General features: G+C 46.6%; 1 protein-coding gene across 1 annotated transcript; it reads left to right on the top strand.

Annotated features, from left to right (window-relative positions):
* Window positions 1-781: 781 nt before the first annotated feature.
* Window positions 782-6,304, top strand: spns3 (SPNS lysolipid transporter 3, sphingosine-1-phosphate (putative)). Its single transcript, XM_085419521.1, has 13 exons — window positions 782-977; window positions 1,557-1,803; window positions 1,889-1,954; window positions 2,187-2,323; window positions 3,287-3,438; window positions 3,738-3,804; window positions 3,885-4,027; window positions 4,123-4,263; window positions 4,360-4,549; window positions 4,935-5,000; window positions 5,084-5,182; window positions 5,263-5,425; window positions 5,963-6,304. Exons 2-13 carry the CDS (start codon window positions 1,578-1,580, stop codon window positions 6,031-6,033), a joined length of 1,521 nt encoding a protein of 506 aa, XP_085275647.1. The 5' UTR covers window positions 782-977; window positions 1,557-1,577; the 3' UTR covers window positions 6,034-6,304.
* The last annotated feature ends 10,528 nt before the right edge of the window (window positions 6,305-16,832 follow it).

The following is a 16,832-nucleotide window of genomic DNA, read 5'->3' as shown; positions in this document are numbered from 1 at the left end:
AGATGATGAACTCTCTCCCTCATACATTAAGAACTGTGGACTCGGTGGTTGTTTTTTAAAAAAAACCCTCAAAACTCACCTTTTTAAAACTGTTTTTGGTTAAATGTTTGCGTGTTTTATATTGTCTGTTTTACCTTTTTATTATTTGTTATCTTATGTGCAGCACTTTGTGATTCTGTCTAGAAAGGTGCTACATAAATACAATCGTGTTTATTTATTTATAATAAAAATACTTCAGAAAAAATCCAGGTTGAGGTCGTCGTCATCATTCATGAAAGGGTTAAAGGTTTTTAATGGCTCATATTATTATTTTTATTATTATTATAATATTATTTCTTTCTTTTTTTTACATGTACATGACCCCAGTGTCAAAGTGAACAGTAGTTTGTAGAGCAGTGGTTTTGATGAGTCACTGGAAACTGAAACTAAAGCGAGTGTTTTCTTTCTGTCAGAAATAACCTCTCAGTCCTGAGATAACAGATGAAATGTAAAGGTTTGATAAGGCAGGTGTTTCCAGAGCAGAGCAGGACCACCTTTTAATCTCTCCTGAAATTGGATGGCAGGTTGCACACGTATAGTTTAGCTACTAACTTAACTGATCCGTTTGCCTTGCTGTCATGTGAGTGTAAGGCTGTGGACGGTGAATCAGACTAGTAAAAAGTCAAATGAGTACATTTATTGCTTTATTTTGTGCTAAGTTTCTTAAAAAAGAAACACAAAGTGGAAAATGTCCATGACGTCTGGCTGGTCTGTGCCATTGCTTCACTAAGACAGATATGTGTGAAACCCTGCATGACCAACCCTCAGTGGGCTGGCCCTGTCGCTAACTTAATATAACTCGAGTCGTCCCAAAACTGAGGTCCCTGTTAGCGTCTTCATGCCTCAGAGCCATTCAGAGTCACATTGTTCTCTCGCAGCTGCACATCTGTAGGAATGAGATAAGAGGATTTAAAGTAAAACCAAACATCAGCAAGTCGGTGAGTCACCTGTAATTCACATTTTGCATGGTTTTAAATACCCGTATGATGGGAACACAGCTGCATTGTAAGATTACAGCTGTGCTGCACTGTGTTGTTTTGGGACAGAAGAGTTCATAAACAATGCTCTTAGTGTTGTCCCTCACCCTGGTTGGGCTGAAATATCTGAGGCGCACTGTTGCAGACGCCAAGGTTACATTTTTATACGCTCCGACTCGCTGTGTCTATTTTCTACATATGCATAAACTTGCTATAATTAAAAGATGCTTTAACCTTTCTGTCGCGGTTTTAAGAACTGGAAAATAAGCTGCATTTAGAGAACAACCTTCTTCTCCTTTCTCTGTTATTTTGACACTGTTGCAAAAATATCTTCTTGGTTGTGTAATTACTTTCTGTCATAAGGGCTGTTTCTAAAGTCTTTCTACAGCTCGCATGAATCAAATTTGCTAAAAGCTGCATCGCTTGAACCTGAAGACAGCGACTTAATGAAAGCAGGACTGTGTGTCTGCACTATATTGTCATTCTCGAGCTCTGTGGAGCATCTGTGCACGAGTTTTAACATTAGGTCATCTCATTCAGCTGAAGGGAGAGCAGCTAGCTATGGAGCCACGGGCATCAGTCACATCCTTCAAGGACATCCCAGTACGCCGATGGAGCCTGCGTTCCAGCTGCAGTCTACCTTATGGCTCTTTTGCAAACAGCCTGGCGTCTCTCGCACCTGATGCTGAGGAGAAACCTGCCATATCGCCCAAGCGCGCCTATGTCACTATGTTTGTGCTTTGCTACGTCAACTTGCTCAACTACATGGAGCGGTACACAATAGCAGGTTGGATGATTTCTTTGTCGATACACACTATTTACTGCTTCCAGTTGGGCAGGGCTTGCACTGAATGGTGTTTCTGGCCTTACAGGCGTCCTTACAGATATTCAAAAATTCTTTGATATAAAGGACAGCACCGCTGGACTTCTGCAGACAGGTATGATGAAGCAGCTGTTTGACAAACACACAGAAGCACTGATGGAGATCAAATTTGTTTTGCTTTTTTCTTTTTAATGTAAGTGCATGGCAGACCCATGTGTCGTCAACTGCACATACAATCAGGCACCTAATTAAGCAGCGCTGTGTTTGGAGCTTTCACTGATCGTTGTGTGTTTACTGTGAACGAATGATGTCATTGAAACGGAATAACTGATTCCATCAATTTTCAGTTTTCATCTGCAGTTTTCTCCTTTTGGCCCCTCTCTTCGGTTACCTTGGCGACCGCTACAATCGCAAATACATCATGATTGGCGGCTTGAGTGTCTGGCTTTTGACTGCAACCGCCAGCTCTTTTGTCAATGAATCGGTAAGTGAGGAGTATTTTACAAGGAATAACAAAGTAACACAACTTTGCATTGCTACGTGTTCACTTTGCTCCCTGCGTTGTTCTAATTCATCACACGTCTGTTGGAAAGGCTCCTGAATTTCAACATTTGGCTCAGTGTTTGTGGTTCAGGGTAGTTTTCTTACCAAACTCCATCAGCTGAGTCGCACTCTTGTGAGGCAGAAACTGAAAGTCCAAGACGGTTAACCTGCACCCCGTCAGACAATCTGAATTATTAAATTAAAAGAATGAACAATTTGTCTTCATTAGGTTTAAAAAACGTTATTGTCATCTGGCTCTATAGAAACATACAGCTGTGTCATAACCACGCTGACAAATGTTAAGCTGTCGGGTGAGGTTTCATCAGATCGAGACGTCTGAGAAGAAAAGTCACAAAGCTGGTCTGCAGAGGTTACGCAGAGTTTCTGATTTCAACACTGGAAATTCCAGCCCAGCGCTTGACAGCATTTTATAGTCTGTGGTATCAAAGGTTTCAGTGAAGTAAAGTGAGGACGGCACAATAAGTTATTAAGTTAGTCTGATGTGACCAAACTATGTTGGTGAGGAGGCGCGCTGCGCTCTGTGATCACACTGGAATCCATCAAGCGATTCATTTTTGCATCAGTGCAGCTTTTTCTACAAAACAGTCTGTTTGTGTATTCACATTTGATATCCTTCGAAGTGGTTTAACTACAGGGGGAGAGACTCCTCCATCACATTCAGCTGTAGTTTTGACAGGCGCAGAGTTAAGAGGGAGTTTCAGGGAGTGGGAGCTGTGACACTCAGTGGGGTCTGAGATCATTTCCCCATGTTTGTGTTGAAAATGCATCAGAGGTTTGTTGTACCTTATCTGCAGACTGATTGTGCTGATGACTCTCCGTGCATGTAACCATGTGTGCTTGACAGAAAACATGTTGAATGTCTTTGATGTTTTTGTCTATGCAGCAATTCTGGCTTCTCGCCCTGCTGCGAGGCTTGGTCGGGACCGGAGAAGCCAGCTATTCCACCGTCGCTCCGACCATCATAAGCGATCTCTTTACTGGGGGCAAAAGGAGCATCATGATCTGCATCTTCTACATCTTTATCCCTGTCGGAAGGTAAACAGGTGTTTTTCTTTTTGCACGCTTTAACAGTTTCATTCAAATGATGCGCTGCTGCTGCTGCGCTGCTGCACGGCTGAAAGTGTTGCTGAATGTTGGGTGGATGTTTGGTAGGTTTCTCCTCACCACAGTTGTTTCGTGTGCAGAGCTGGTGTTGCAATGAGTGGTGACACAGCAGTGACTCTAGATTTAGGTTTCCGTACGTTATCGCCCGTCTTAATCTCTCACTTGTTAAGATGTCATATGGCGATATGAGCTTGTTTGTGCATCATGATCACACTATTGCGTGTTTGCAGCGGTCTTGGGTATATAACAGGGCGTGGCTTTGCATCTCTCACAGGGGACTGGCACTGGGCTCTGAGGGTGAGAACATTTTTCTTATTCACGATGCAGAAGTGCGATTTGATTCAAAGTGATGCTGGATTATTTGGCTCTGTTCTCAGATCACACCCATCATGGGCGCAGTGGGACTCATTTTGATGATCGTTTTGTGCCCCAACCCGCCGAGAGGTGCTGCAGAAACCCACGGAGAGGGTGTGACTGAGCAGAGCTCTTACTTGGAGGATGTCAAATATCTTCTGAAGAAGTACGATTTATATTTTGCCCTTGCAAGCGTGAAAAAACCCAAACAAATGGTGTTTGCTTCTAAACAATCTTGTCTTCCTGGTTCTCTGACCTCAGTAAAAGTTACGTGTGGTCATCGTTGGGAGTGACGGCCCTGGCCTTCCTCACCGGGGCGCTGGCTTTCTGGCTGCCGAACTTTTTGTCCCGAGCTCGTGTCTATCAGAAACTCAGCGACAAACCAGGTGACTCCTCGGACAGGTATAGCATGACCTTTTCCCCACGTCGCTTACTTGCTCCAGCCTGAATCGGTGCAGTTTTGACCGTACTGTGTGCTCTCTTCTGCTTCCTGTGCAGTTACATCTTTGGTGCTGTAACGGTGGCCACGGGCATTCTGGGCGGGGCTCTCGGCACTAGTTTATCCAGACGGTTTAGAGACAAGGTGCCAAATGCTGATCCACTCATCTGCGCCGTGGGCATGCTTGGATCAGTGCCGTGCCTCTTTATCACCATCTTTGTGGCATCAGCAAGCATTCCCGCCACTTACGTAAGACAGACTTTGGCGCTATCCTCTGGCTGAGTATACCTCGAGGTGGTGACGTTGTTGGTTAGTCACTGAAGGCACAGCTTTAGGGCAAACTGTGATATTTAGGACAACATTAAGAAGACTGAGCATCCTTTAATGGTTCATCTGGCAAAATTCTCTTCAGATGGTTTCTGCTGGTGGACTTGTAGTGATGCAACATGCAGCAATAGGTCCAAACGTCAAAGAAAGCCTCCTTTTTCTTCTTTCATTTAAATTCTAGTCACAATGTCAAAGGTTCACATTCAGAGTAGAGAAGTTAAAGGCATCGGTTGAAATAAAACATCGTGAGCACCTGTTATGACTGAAACATGAAAGCAGCAGTGACTGTTTGTCTTGAACGTTTCAGGTGTTCATTTTCTTGGGCGAGCTGCTGCTCTCGTTGAACTGGGCGGTCTTGGCTGACATACTGCTGGTGAGCATTAACTCTGACAGTAAAAACCTCAAAGTGTCGGCTCAAATGTGACACGCCCCTTTTGCTCGTGCTTCTCGCTTCAGTATGTTGTCGTACCAACAAGGAGGGCGACAGCGGAGGCTCTGCAGATTACAGTCGGACATCTGCTGGGTGATGCTGGGAGCCCTTACTTATTAGGAGTGGTAAGAAAGTAAGCTTTAGGAGATCATCTCTGATTCTGTCACTGACCACTAACACCGATTTCATACCTGCACTGGTGTAGATCTCTGATGCTATATACCCAGGTAGCCCCGACAGGAACTTTGACAGTTTGAAGTACAGCCTGCTGCTCTGCCCCGTGGTCGGGATTGTCGGGGGAGTGTTTTTCGTCGTTACTGCCGTCTACATTGCTGAAGACAGGAAAGCAGTGCAGCAGCTGCTTGGAGGTAATAAAACACAAAAGACACAAACACCAAAAACTAAATGTTGAAGCGGCTTCCGAGTGTTAATTTGTGCAAGGACGCACAAAAAGTTGTCATTTCTTTTGTAACATGCATGCTTGTGCCCGTGTGTCTGAACAGTGGTCCTCTGTTCAAGCTCTAACTTCAGACAGCTCCTGTCCTCACACAGTTACAAACACATCCCCCTCATCTGCACACATGCTCCAATAACACTCTGGTGCTCTGGCAACTCAGAGGAAGAACTGGGCCACAGCTGATAAAGGACACATCGTGATCCTCGTTTGTCTCATTCTTTCCTTTCTGCGGCGCTGCTAAAGGCTCAAACAGCCGACTGTCAGCTCAGTGTCTGAGTAGCTCTGCTGTGGTTCTACGTCTCAGATCCTTCACCAACCAGTGCGTGCAAGTGCGGCTTGCTTAATTTAGCATTTTTCAAACGTGTGTGTGTGTGTGTGTGTGTGTGTGTGTGTGTGTGTGTGTGTGTGTGTGTGTGTGTGTGTGTGTGTGTGTGTGTTTCGTTACCAGAGGAACCCCAACCACCGCAGCATCCTGCACCTGAGCCCTCGGTGGAGCTGAGCAACAGGGGAAATGTGTAACGTCTTGCAAAACGAGTCATGCAATGAATGTTAAGTTATGAGGCCCTGTTACACAGACGAACGGCTTTCAGTCTGTGCAGTGTTTAACACCACTTTTAAACGAGAGTCCGTTTCCGTTTTCACCTCAGTGTAATCTCACAGGAGAAGTTTGTCTTTTAAAATGGTCACATTGTTACCTCACAGCTCTCTGCAGTAGACTTGAAACGTGAATGCAGTTGTATTTTTCACTCTAAATGTTGTTGGTTATATTTCTATTAAATTTTCAAGCAAAACCTGCTCTCGAGTGTTGCTGAGTTACTCGCGCGTGCTTCAGTCTGCCGGTCGAACTAAAATAATAAGCTGACACTAAAATCTCAGTATTCCAAAGAAGACGTGTCTTTGACAATACTTCCAAGGATCATCACTGAAGTGACTCACTTATTTTTAATGCAAAAGAGGAGCATGTGTGGTTTGTACGGTGAAGCTTAGCTGCTCAATTCTGTCTACTGACCAGCAGGGGGCGACTTGATCTGACAAAGTGAAAATGATATAAAAGTATAGAGTGTTGTCTGTGTTATTAAGTACCACGAGTGTCTTGTGTTGTTTCTCGGTCAGAGTCGACCCTCATCTGGTTTAAAGAAGAAAAGCACCAACAACACGGTGACAGGCACAATGCTCAAACCAAGATGATGACAGGCCATCATTTATATACAGTTTGATAGTATGGTCCAGAGGAGGAATAAGTGGACGAGTGGTTCAATGAAGGAAAGAAGCAGAAAACAAAACTCTGTCATAAAGTATTTTCTGCTTTAAAAAACAAAGAAAAAAGCAAAACAAAAATGTTTGGATGCCTTTCAGAGAAAATGCTTCTGTCTGACATGAAGCAGGAGGCTGAACTTGGTGTTCTGTTAGGCCGTTATCCATCTAGTTTTATGTTCTTGATGACTGATGATGATATGACTCCTTTTGCTGACGCTCATCTGTGGAAGAGCTCCAAAAACGTGCCCAAGTATTCACAGCGAGTATCGTCACATTAACCTTGACTATCCTAACCAACGAGCAGCTGCTCCTCCAGAGATGAGACCATAAAATAAGCACATGATGGATTTAAAGATGGAGGAACAACATCCAGGCTGAATGCAAAAATACTGGGACAGCTTTGGTTGTTTAACAAAAAGCTTTCCAGTGTTTGTCCACTAGATGGCACCTCTGCATTATTCTTAAAAACGCTCCCAGGAGGGAGTCTCCTCCATCAGTGGGGCAGTATGGATTTAGCAGATGTTCACTGAGACCTCGTGGACCTGGCGTGGAAGTGTTCATGTCTGAGCGCACACAGTGAGCAGTTTTGCTGTACTGATGCAACTGTGGGTAAATAAGCCTGTTGTTGGGAAACCATTTGTAAGTCTGTGTCACCCAGCCTGGCAAAGTTTCCTTTAAGGCTGATATAATCATACTGACAATGTGAATTAAGAGCAAACAAAGAGCCCTGGGCACTGACCAGGTAAGCAAACTGGTCAGATTCCACAGCATGTCAAACCCAACAATGCACAGGACCCCAACACGTCTGTTGCTCGGGACCACAGGACACCTTCAATGTCCCCTCTCCATCTCAACAAGCACCTGCTGTTTGGTCCCACAAGAGGGCGCTACACAACAATAGTTTTAATGGTTCTGATGATGCAGCTGGTCGTGTATATGTGCAAATACACAGTTCAGGAATGTAATACAAACCCACACACCTAATGGACATACATACATACATACAGGTTATCGATATATATAAATAAATATAAAAACATATTTTTCATCCCCGACCAGTCGCAGCAGATGGCCCCGCCCCTCCCTGATCCTGGTTCTGCTGGAGGTCTCTTCCTGTTTTCCTTCCCACTGTCACCAAATGCTTGTTCATAGGGAGCCTTCAGCTGACAGTTGTGATTTCATGCTATATAAATTGAGTTGGGCTGAGTTGAGTTGAAGCCGCCGTGCTGCAGCCTTCCTGTGTGGAGTTAGCACTATGTGTGCATGCATTCTCCCCGGCTACCACAGCCTCCTCCACAGTCACACAGGACATGCATGTTTGGTTAGTTGGCGAGTCTAAGTTGCTGGATGTAGCTGATAAAATGAGACTGGTTGTCCGTCTGTGCCTCTTCCTCGTCACAGTTGGGATAGGCTCCAGGCCCACTGAGACGTGGATGAGCAGAAAACATAACACAAAGTCACACTGAAGGAATGCAGCTTCACAGGTTTGGGCACTGACACTGTAGCATTTTCATCCTCCTTTCATGGATGGTTACACATCATACAGTGAAGGCAGGCGTGGTGCTGAGGTGTGAAGGTGAGAAGAATGGAGCACAACCACAGTACTGTCCACCAGTGCTGGACCTTAGACCTTTAATCACCTCTCTCCATGTTAGAGGAGCTCTGTTACAGACATGGATTCCTCCCCCAGTACTGTGTGTGTGTGTGGGGGGGAACTATCCCAGCTGCCATAGGGCGAGGGGCGGGGTACACCCTGGACAGGTAACCAGCCTGTTGCAGGTCCATTACTTACACCCACATATTTAGAATCAGCCCAGTAGCAGCAAGTCTTTGGACTGTGTGAGGAAGCCAGAGGATCCAGAAGTACAAGCAAACTCCACACAGAAAGGTGGATTCAAACCCGGGACCTTCTTGCTGTGAGACCACAGCGCTAACCACCGCTTTCCAACTGGCCAAATCCTAAACTGGCTAACTCTCTGACCTCTGTCGAGTTCACGGAGCATGATGGGTGCCATGTTCAGTGTAGCCCAGCACAAACAGGGCATCATCACCTACGACAGCGTCGCGTCAGTCGGTTTCAGACAGCTGCTGCAGAGGTGTCTGCTCTGCCAAATCCTAACAGCTGCATGTCTCCGTTATTTTGAACTGGAGTAAACCATGGAGGGAGGTTAAAGGTCACTGGCCTCGTCACTTTCAAGTACAAGGTCACGCTGTAGTTGGGCTGCATTGTCATCATGTTGGTTTATCCCAGTAAGTGCTGGACACGAGAACACGTGGCTAAATGCAGTCGTTTTACAGATTTTATGGCTGATTTATGAAACTTTTCACCAAGCTTGGCACTTACAAATTGAAATGAAAGGTGGAGTTCAGGGACATGGATTCATTGTTCAGGGTGTCACTGAGACACCGTCCTTTTGTTTTTCAACATTTCCGACTTTATCTCTGTCTGCTGAGGGAATAGAGCGGGCGGCACGACAGTGTGAGCTGAATAACAAGCAGACGCACACTGAAAGGTATGTGGAAAACATTCTAGCGGTAAGAGTTCAACCTGTAATCAAAACACAATGGGTATTGTGTGGCATGTTTGAAAGCACTTTATCTGCATACCTCTCAGTTTCCCCCGTCGACCCTGGCTGTACAGGAAACTGTCACAATGGCTAATAAATTGCATTGGCCAATCAATGCAGGAGCCAGTGGCTGTTGTGGAGCGGATACAGTCGGTGTTTACTCAGGGACGGGGAGCATTTTAGTCATGAAAACAGGCTCATACATGGGAGCAGCTCTCAATCAGAATGCTGACGTGATATCATTATTCCCCAGAAATGGCTCGTGCACATCGCGAATATTTACTGTAACTGAGGAGTGGGCTTATCTAGCCTCCATTTGAGTTATTCTCACCCTTCCACCAATCAGCTGTAGAGCAGCGATAAGAGGAGTAAAACCACATTTCTGGATGTGAGGTTGCACTCGGTCCTTATCTCCAGCAAACTGCTGCAGTGTCATGACATCATAGAGAGGAAGAGCCCTCTCCACCCTCTGTACTGTCCCTCATTTGGACAATTACATCATATGGGCCCCTCATGCATTTGGCCTAGACAAATATTTCTGATTTCGCTGTGAGGCGTCAGCACAGTCATTATTAGGACAACTATTGTTATGATGCCACCGTGTTCTTAGAGTCACTGGGTGCTTCTTGGGCGGGTTACACAAGAACAGAAGAGATGTGTTGATTGGATTGTTTGCAGGCGCGGGGGGTGATAATCCACACAGGAGCACAAGCATGCAGAAATTCAGAAGTTGTGTTAATTAACACAGTGGTTGTGTGATGGTGCCAGACAAAGAAGGAGAAATACCGATGTTGCAACGGTTGATTTTTAGGGGTTATTATATTTGTATCATGTGAAGGAAGTTGCCTGTTCATGCAGCAACATGCAGGAGATGGAGCTAGCACATGAAATGCCTTTGTCTGAGCACAGAACACAAATGTGGACTGCAGTGGAAATGCAGCCAAATCGGAGGCTTTCCCTTTAATGACACATGCACTTTTTTGGTCCTATGTATTTAGCATTCCTGCTTCAGAGGCCTGCCGGCCACTGAGCTGAGGAGAGCTGATTTGCAGACTTAGCAAAAGGGTAATTACAAAGATCCATGTGACCTATAAATATGAGCTAAAGTACCACACAGATCTGCCCTCGCTGCAAGTCGGCCTCCGTCACACAGCAGCTCCCATTTCTCCATTTAAATGCACTGCGATTGTTTTTTGTGCAGGAATGCAAACAAACAAGCTCAACACGACGATACTGAAGTGCACGCTGGAGTCTGGCCCCGATTGTCTACCCCTCATACAAATCAGCTGAGACTGATGACCCGGGTCCAAGGATTCCAGCTTGGATGGAGCTGCTGGATAAATTATTCAATCAGCAGATAAAAGAACCCGTCTCTGCCCCTGAACACTATATTTAGTCACTGCTGTCTCTCTGCCACCTGCTGCTGCACTTGCACAGCTCAGATCAGACTTCCAAGGAGGGGAGACATCAGCCCAGATCTGCCCAAATCCCCAGCTGCTCTGCTGCCAGACGCTCTGCTGCTCGACTTTGGGAGGGCAGTCACTCCTGCAAGCTACAGTCAGGAACAGGCGGGCCACAGGTCAGGAGGTCACAGCGGATGAGAGAAGGTCAGAATGGCAGGGCCAGCACCTCAAGACAGGCTGAAGCCAAGACGGCTCCAAAAACAAATGTATGTGAGGGGTGGTCCAATGCTGCCAGATATCAGCGAGGAGGACGTGAAAGGCACAGTTCAAAACACGTGTTAGTCTTAAGATGGATCATGTTGTCGAGGTTGTAGCTACGCTCTGTTAAAAACAACAGCTCTCTTCTCACACACAAACCTGACACTAGCTCTGCTTTTAATATCAGGCCTCAAACTTTCCTTTTTGATCAAACGTGGATCAGGTGACCCTCCCTTAGTTATACTGCAATAATTTCAATTCAATTTTATTTATATAGCGCCAAATCACAACAAAAGTCGCCTCAAGGCGCTTCATAGATACAGAGAAAAACCCAACAATCATATGACCCCCTATGAGCAGCACTTTGGCGACAGTGGGAAGGAAAAACTCCCTTTTAACAGGAAGAAACATCCAGCAGAACCAGGCTCAGGGAGGGGCGGGGCCATCTGCTGTGATTGGTTGGGGTGAGAGAAGGAAGACAGGATAAAGACATGCTGTGGAAGAGAGACAGAGGTTAATAACAGATATGATTCAATGCAGAGAGGTCTGTTAACACATAGTGAGTGAGAAAGGTGACTGGAAAGGAAAAACTCAATGCATCATGGGAATCCCCCGGCAGCCTACGTCTATTGCAGCATAACTAAGGGAGGATCCAGGGTCACCTGGTCCAGCCCTAACTATATGCTTTAGCAAAAAGGAAAGTTTGAAGCCTAATCTTGAAAGTAGAGATAGTGTCTGTCTCCTGAATCCAAACTGGAAGCTGGTTCCACAGAAGAGGGGCCTGAAAACTGAAGGCTCTGCCTCCCATTCTACTTTTAAATACTCTAGGAACAACAAGTAGGCCTGCAGAGCGAGAGCGAAGTGCTCTAATAGGGTGATATGGTACTACAAGGTCATTAAGATAAGATGGGGCCTGATTATTTAAGACCTTGTATGTGAGGAGCAGGATTTTGGATTCAATTCTGGATTTAACAGGAAGCCAAAACAGGAGAAATCTGCTCTCTCTTTCTAGTCCCTGTCAGGACTCTTGCTGCAGCATTTTGGATCAGCTGAAGGCTTTTCAGTGAGTTTTTAGGACTTCCTGATAATAATGAATTACAGTCGTCCAGCCTGGAAGTAATAAATGCATGAACTAGTTTTTCAGTGTCACTCTGAGACAGGATATTTCTAATATTAGAGATGTTGCACAAATGGAAGAAAGCAGTCTTACATATTTGTTTAATATGTGCGTTGAAGGACATGTCCTGGTCAAAAATGACTCCAAGGTTCCTCACAGCGTTACTGGAGGCCAAGGTAATGCCATCCAGAGTAAGAATCTGCTTAGATACCATATTTCTAGGATTTTCAGGGCCGAGTACAATAACCTCAGTTTTATCTGAATTAAGAAGCAGAAAGTTAGCGGCCATCCAGGTCTTTATGTCTTTAAGCTGTCTTAGCTGTTTGACAACTACTCTTTCAAGGATGCTTGATATGAAAGGAAGGTTGGAGATTGGCCTATAATTAGCTAAGACTGCTGGGTCTAGAGATGCTTTTTGAGTAAAGGTTTAACTACAGCCAGCTTGAAGGCCTGTGGTACATAGCTGATTATTAGAGATAGGTTGATCATATTTAAGATCAAAGAATTAATTAATTAATTAATTAATTCAGCCAGACCTGCGACCATATGTTCTGGACACTCGGGTAAAGAGAGGGGCTGAGCTGTCAACTGATCACCACCTGGTGGTGAGTTGGATCAGGTGGCGGGGGAGGACGCTGGACAGACCTGGTGCACCTAAACGCGTAGTGAGGGTGTGCTGGGAACGTCTAGCAGAGGCCCCAGTCCGCGAGATCTTCAACGCACACCTCCGGCAGAGCTTCAACAGCATTCCGAGGGAGACTGGGGACATTGAGTCCGAATGGACCATGTTCAGCGTCTCCATTGCCGAAGCTGCTGCATTGAGCTGCGGCCGCAAGGTGGTGGGTGCCTGCCGTGGTGGTAATCCCCGAACCAAATGGTGGACACCAGAGGTGAAGGGAGCCACCAGGCTGAAGAAGGAGTCCTATCGGGCTTGGTTAGCCTGTGGGACTCCGGAGGCAGCTGACAGGTATCGACAGGCCAAGCGGAATGCGGCTCGGGCAGTGGCTGAAGCAAAAACTCGGGTGTGGGAGGAGTTCGGAGAGGCCATGGAAAAAGACTTTCGGACTGCCTCGAAGAGATTCTGGCAAACCGTCAGGCGTCTCAGGAGGGGAAAGCGGTGCTCTACCTGCACTGTTTATAGTGCTGGCGGAGCGCTGCTGACGTCGACTGAGAAAATTGTCAGGCGGTGGAAGGAATACTTCGAGGACCTCCTTAATCCCACTGACACATCTTCCGAAGAGGAAGCAGAGTCTGGGGATGAGGGGAATGACCCGCCAATTTCCGGGGGCGAGGTCACTGAGGCAGTTAAACAACTCCTTGGTGGCAGAGCCCCTGGTGTTGATGAGGTCCGCCCCGAGTTCCTGAAGGCTCTGGACGTTGTAGGGCTGTCCTGGTTGACACGCCTCTGCAATGTTGCGTGGAGATCAGGGACAGTACCTGTGGACTGGCAGACCGGGGTGGTGGTCCCCATCTTCAAGAAAGGGGACCGGAGGGTGTGTTCCAACTACAGGGGGATCACACTCCTCAGCCTCCCTGGGAAAGTCTATGCCAGGGTGCTGGAAAGGAGAGTTCGTCCGTTAGTCGAACCTCGGATACAGGAGGAACAATGCGGTTTTCGTCCTGGACGCGGAACACTGGACCAGCTCTTTATCCTCTCCAGGATACTTGAGGGTGCATGGGAGTTTGCCCAACCAGTCTACATGTGTTTTGTGGACTTGGAGAAGGCATTCGACCGTGTCCCTCGGGTCGTCCTGTGGGAGGTGTTGCGGGAGTATGGGGTGTCTGGCCCATTGCTACGGGCCATTCGATCCCTATACAACCGTTGCAAGAGCTTGGTTCGCATTGCCGGCAATAAGTCGGACTCGTTCCCGGTGGGTGATGGGCTCCACCAGGGCTGCCCTTTGTCTCCGGTTCTGTTCATAATTTTTATGGACAGGATTTCTAGGCGCAGCCAAGTGGCGGAGGGCTTTCGCTTTGGTGGCCTCAGAATCTCATCTCTGATTTTTGCGGATGATGTGGTTCTGTTGGCTTCATCGGGTGAGGGCCTCCAGCTCGCACTGGAACGGTTCGCAGCCGAGTGTGAAGCAGTGGGAATGAGGATCAGCACCTCCAAATCTGAGGCCATGGTTCTCAGCCGGAAAAGGGTGGAGTGCCCACTCCGGGTCGGGGATGAGTTCCTGCCCCAAGTGGAGGAGTTCAAGTATCTCGGGGTCTTGTTTGCGAGTGATGGGAGAAGGGAGCCGGAGATCGACAGACGGATTGGGGCTGCAGCTGCAGTAATGCAGACGCTGCACCGGTCCGTCGTGGTGAAGAGAGAGCTGAGTGTAAAAGCGAAGCTCTCAATTTACCGGTCGATCTACGTCCCTACCCTCACCTATGGCCACGAGCTGTGGGTAGTGACCGAAAGAACGAGATCACGGATACAAGCGGCAGAAATGAGCTTCCTCCGAAGGGTGGCTGGCCTCTCCCTTAGAGATAGGGTGAGAAGTTCGGCCATCCGGGAGGGGCTCAGAGTAGAGCAGCTGCTGCTCCACATCGAAAGGAGCCAGCTGAGGTGGTTCGGGCATCTGACAAGGATGCCCCCTGGGCGCCTCCTGGGTGAGGTGTTCCAGGCATGTCCCACCGGGAGGAGGCCCCGGGGCAGACCCAGGACACGCTGGAGAGATTATATCTCTCGGCTGGCCTGGGAACGCCTTGGTGTTCCCCCGGATAAGCTGGAGGAGGTGGCTGGGGAGAGGGAGGTCTGGGCCTCTTTGCTTAGGCTGCTGCCCCCGCGACCCGACCCCGGATAAAGCGGATGAAAATGGATGGATGAATTAATTAATGGCAGGACTTCTTTGAGCAGTTTTGTAGGAATGGGGTCTAAAAGACACGTTGATGGTTTGGAGGAAGTAATTATTGAAGTTAACTCAGAAAGATCAATTGGAGAAAAAGAGTCTAACTTAACATCAATGGTACTAAGAGTAGCTGTAGATAATATTACATCTGTGGGATGATTATTGGTAATTTTTTTTCTAATGATTAAAATATTATTTGTGAAGAAGTTCATGAAGTCATTACTAGTTAACGTTAAAGGGATGGTTGGCTCAAAAGAGCTCTGACTGTTTGTCAGCCTGGCTACAGAGCTGAAGAGAAACCTGGGGTTGTTCTTATTCTTCAATCAGTGATGAATAGTAAGATGTTCTGGCTTTGCGGAGGGCTTTCTTATAAAGCAGCAAACTATTTCTCCAGGCTAAATGATGATCCTCTAAATTTGTGACACGCCATTTCCTCTCCAGCTTAGGGTTCTACTTCCCATGATGACGAATGCTTCTTCTTCACTCCTTTGCTCTCTGTTCTGGTAGATGGCCGCCCCTCCCTCAGCCTGCATCTGCCTGAGTTTCTGTCCTCTTAGCATAAAGAAATAAGGATTATTCAGAGGTCCTACTGTCCTACTTGGACTACACAGTTCATCAACTCTGTTTGTTTTTAAATGTATATTTAACTGAATCAAAGAAAGAGATGCTTTAAAAGTAAAACTGTTCTAGTTTCAGTCAGGACTCTGAGAGGACAACTGGGCACGTTGTTTAGGGATTTCTGTCTGGGCTTTTTGTTTTAAAGCAATAAAATACAAAACTACAGCTCTGTGCAGTGGTAGCAGATGTTAACTAAAAACGTCCTGCGTAGGTTACAATGATCAGACAGAAAATGCACAGCTGCTCATTTTTGCTCAGCTCAGTCTAATGCACAGTTTTCAAACAGACGCTGTTTCTTTCAGTCGAGGGAGGAACATGTTCATGGTGCGTACACAGGCAGACTGAGGCCATGAAGTAACCTTTACAGTGATTAAAAACAACAATCGAGTGATTCTCGATTGTTGTTTGCAGAAATCTACAGTGAGCTGGAAGTTTAACCAAATAATGCCCATTACTTTCTTCTTCTTCTTATACTTTGTGGGTTCTTGTGAACTTCATGGACTGAAAGACATGAAGATGTGTTTACCAGAAAAACAGCTGATAGACACACAGCTGATAGACATGTGTCAGTGGGACATTTAAACTTTAGTGGCCCCCACGTGTCTCAGAATGCACCGAGAGCCGGCCTTATCGTCCTGCAGGCGCTGGGTGCAGCAATTAGTCGGTTATCTCCCATCCTGCACTGGAGGCTCAGCCCTGAGCTTAGACAGGAAGGAAGGCCGGCGCAGTGACTGTGGCTCCGAGCCACATGGTAGAATAATGCTACAGATAGTTCTGGGCCCACCGAGCCATTCTGCATGATGGAAAAACACACAGGATCCCACAGACATGACCAGCATATCAAACACATACCAATGAAAGAGGGAGCGGGGGCTCCAGAGAGGGAGACGGGAGCAAGTCTTTACCAGGGATCTCTCCTCTGATCTTCTAAACCCTCTACATAAGGCCACGGGCTGGTCTTTTCCTGCATCCTTCCCTATACTGGACGTCAGTCTGCAGCATTATAAAAGCAGCTGTTGTATCACTTGCCTGGATAAGCATGTCAGGCTGCAGTTTTTGCATCATAGTTGTTATTTTAGACATCAAAGTTATCAGGAAGTACATGGATGACTGCTTAGAAGTCCTGCAAAACAAATCTAATGAGGGGCTTCAGGATGAGCTGACTTAAATCAGTCAACAAAACAAACAAACAAACGAAAAAATGCAGGTCATCTGGTGCACACAACATCCTGGCCACAGCCATACCCAGCCTCCACCCTCA

Source organism: Rhamphochromis longiceps, linkage group LG10, assembly GCF_057381845.1.
Source record: "Rhamphochromis longiceps isolate RC_006_pf linkage group LG10, R_longiceps_female_GT1.1, whole genome shotgun sequence".
Classification (NCBI taxonomy): domain Eukaryota; kingdom Metazoa; phylum Chordata; class Actinopteri; order Cichliformes; family Cichlidae; genus Rhamphochromis; species Rhamphochromis longiceps.
The sequence above is the reverse complement of the archived record's forward strand: the minus strand, read 5'-3'. Positions and strand labels throughout refer to the sequence as shown.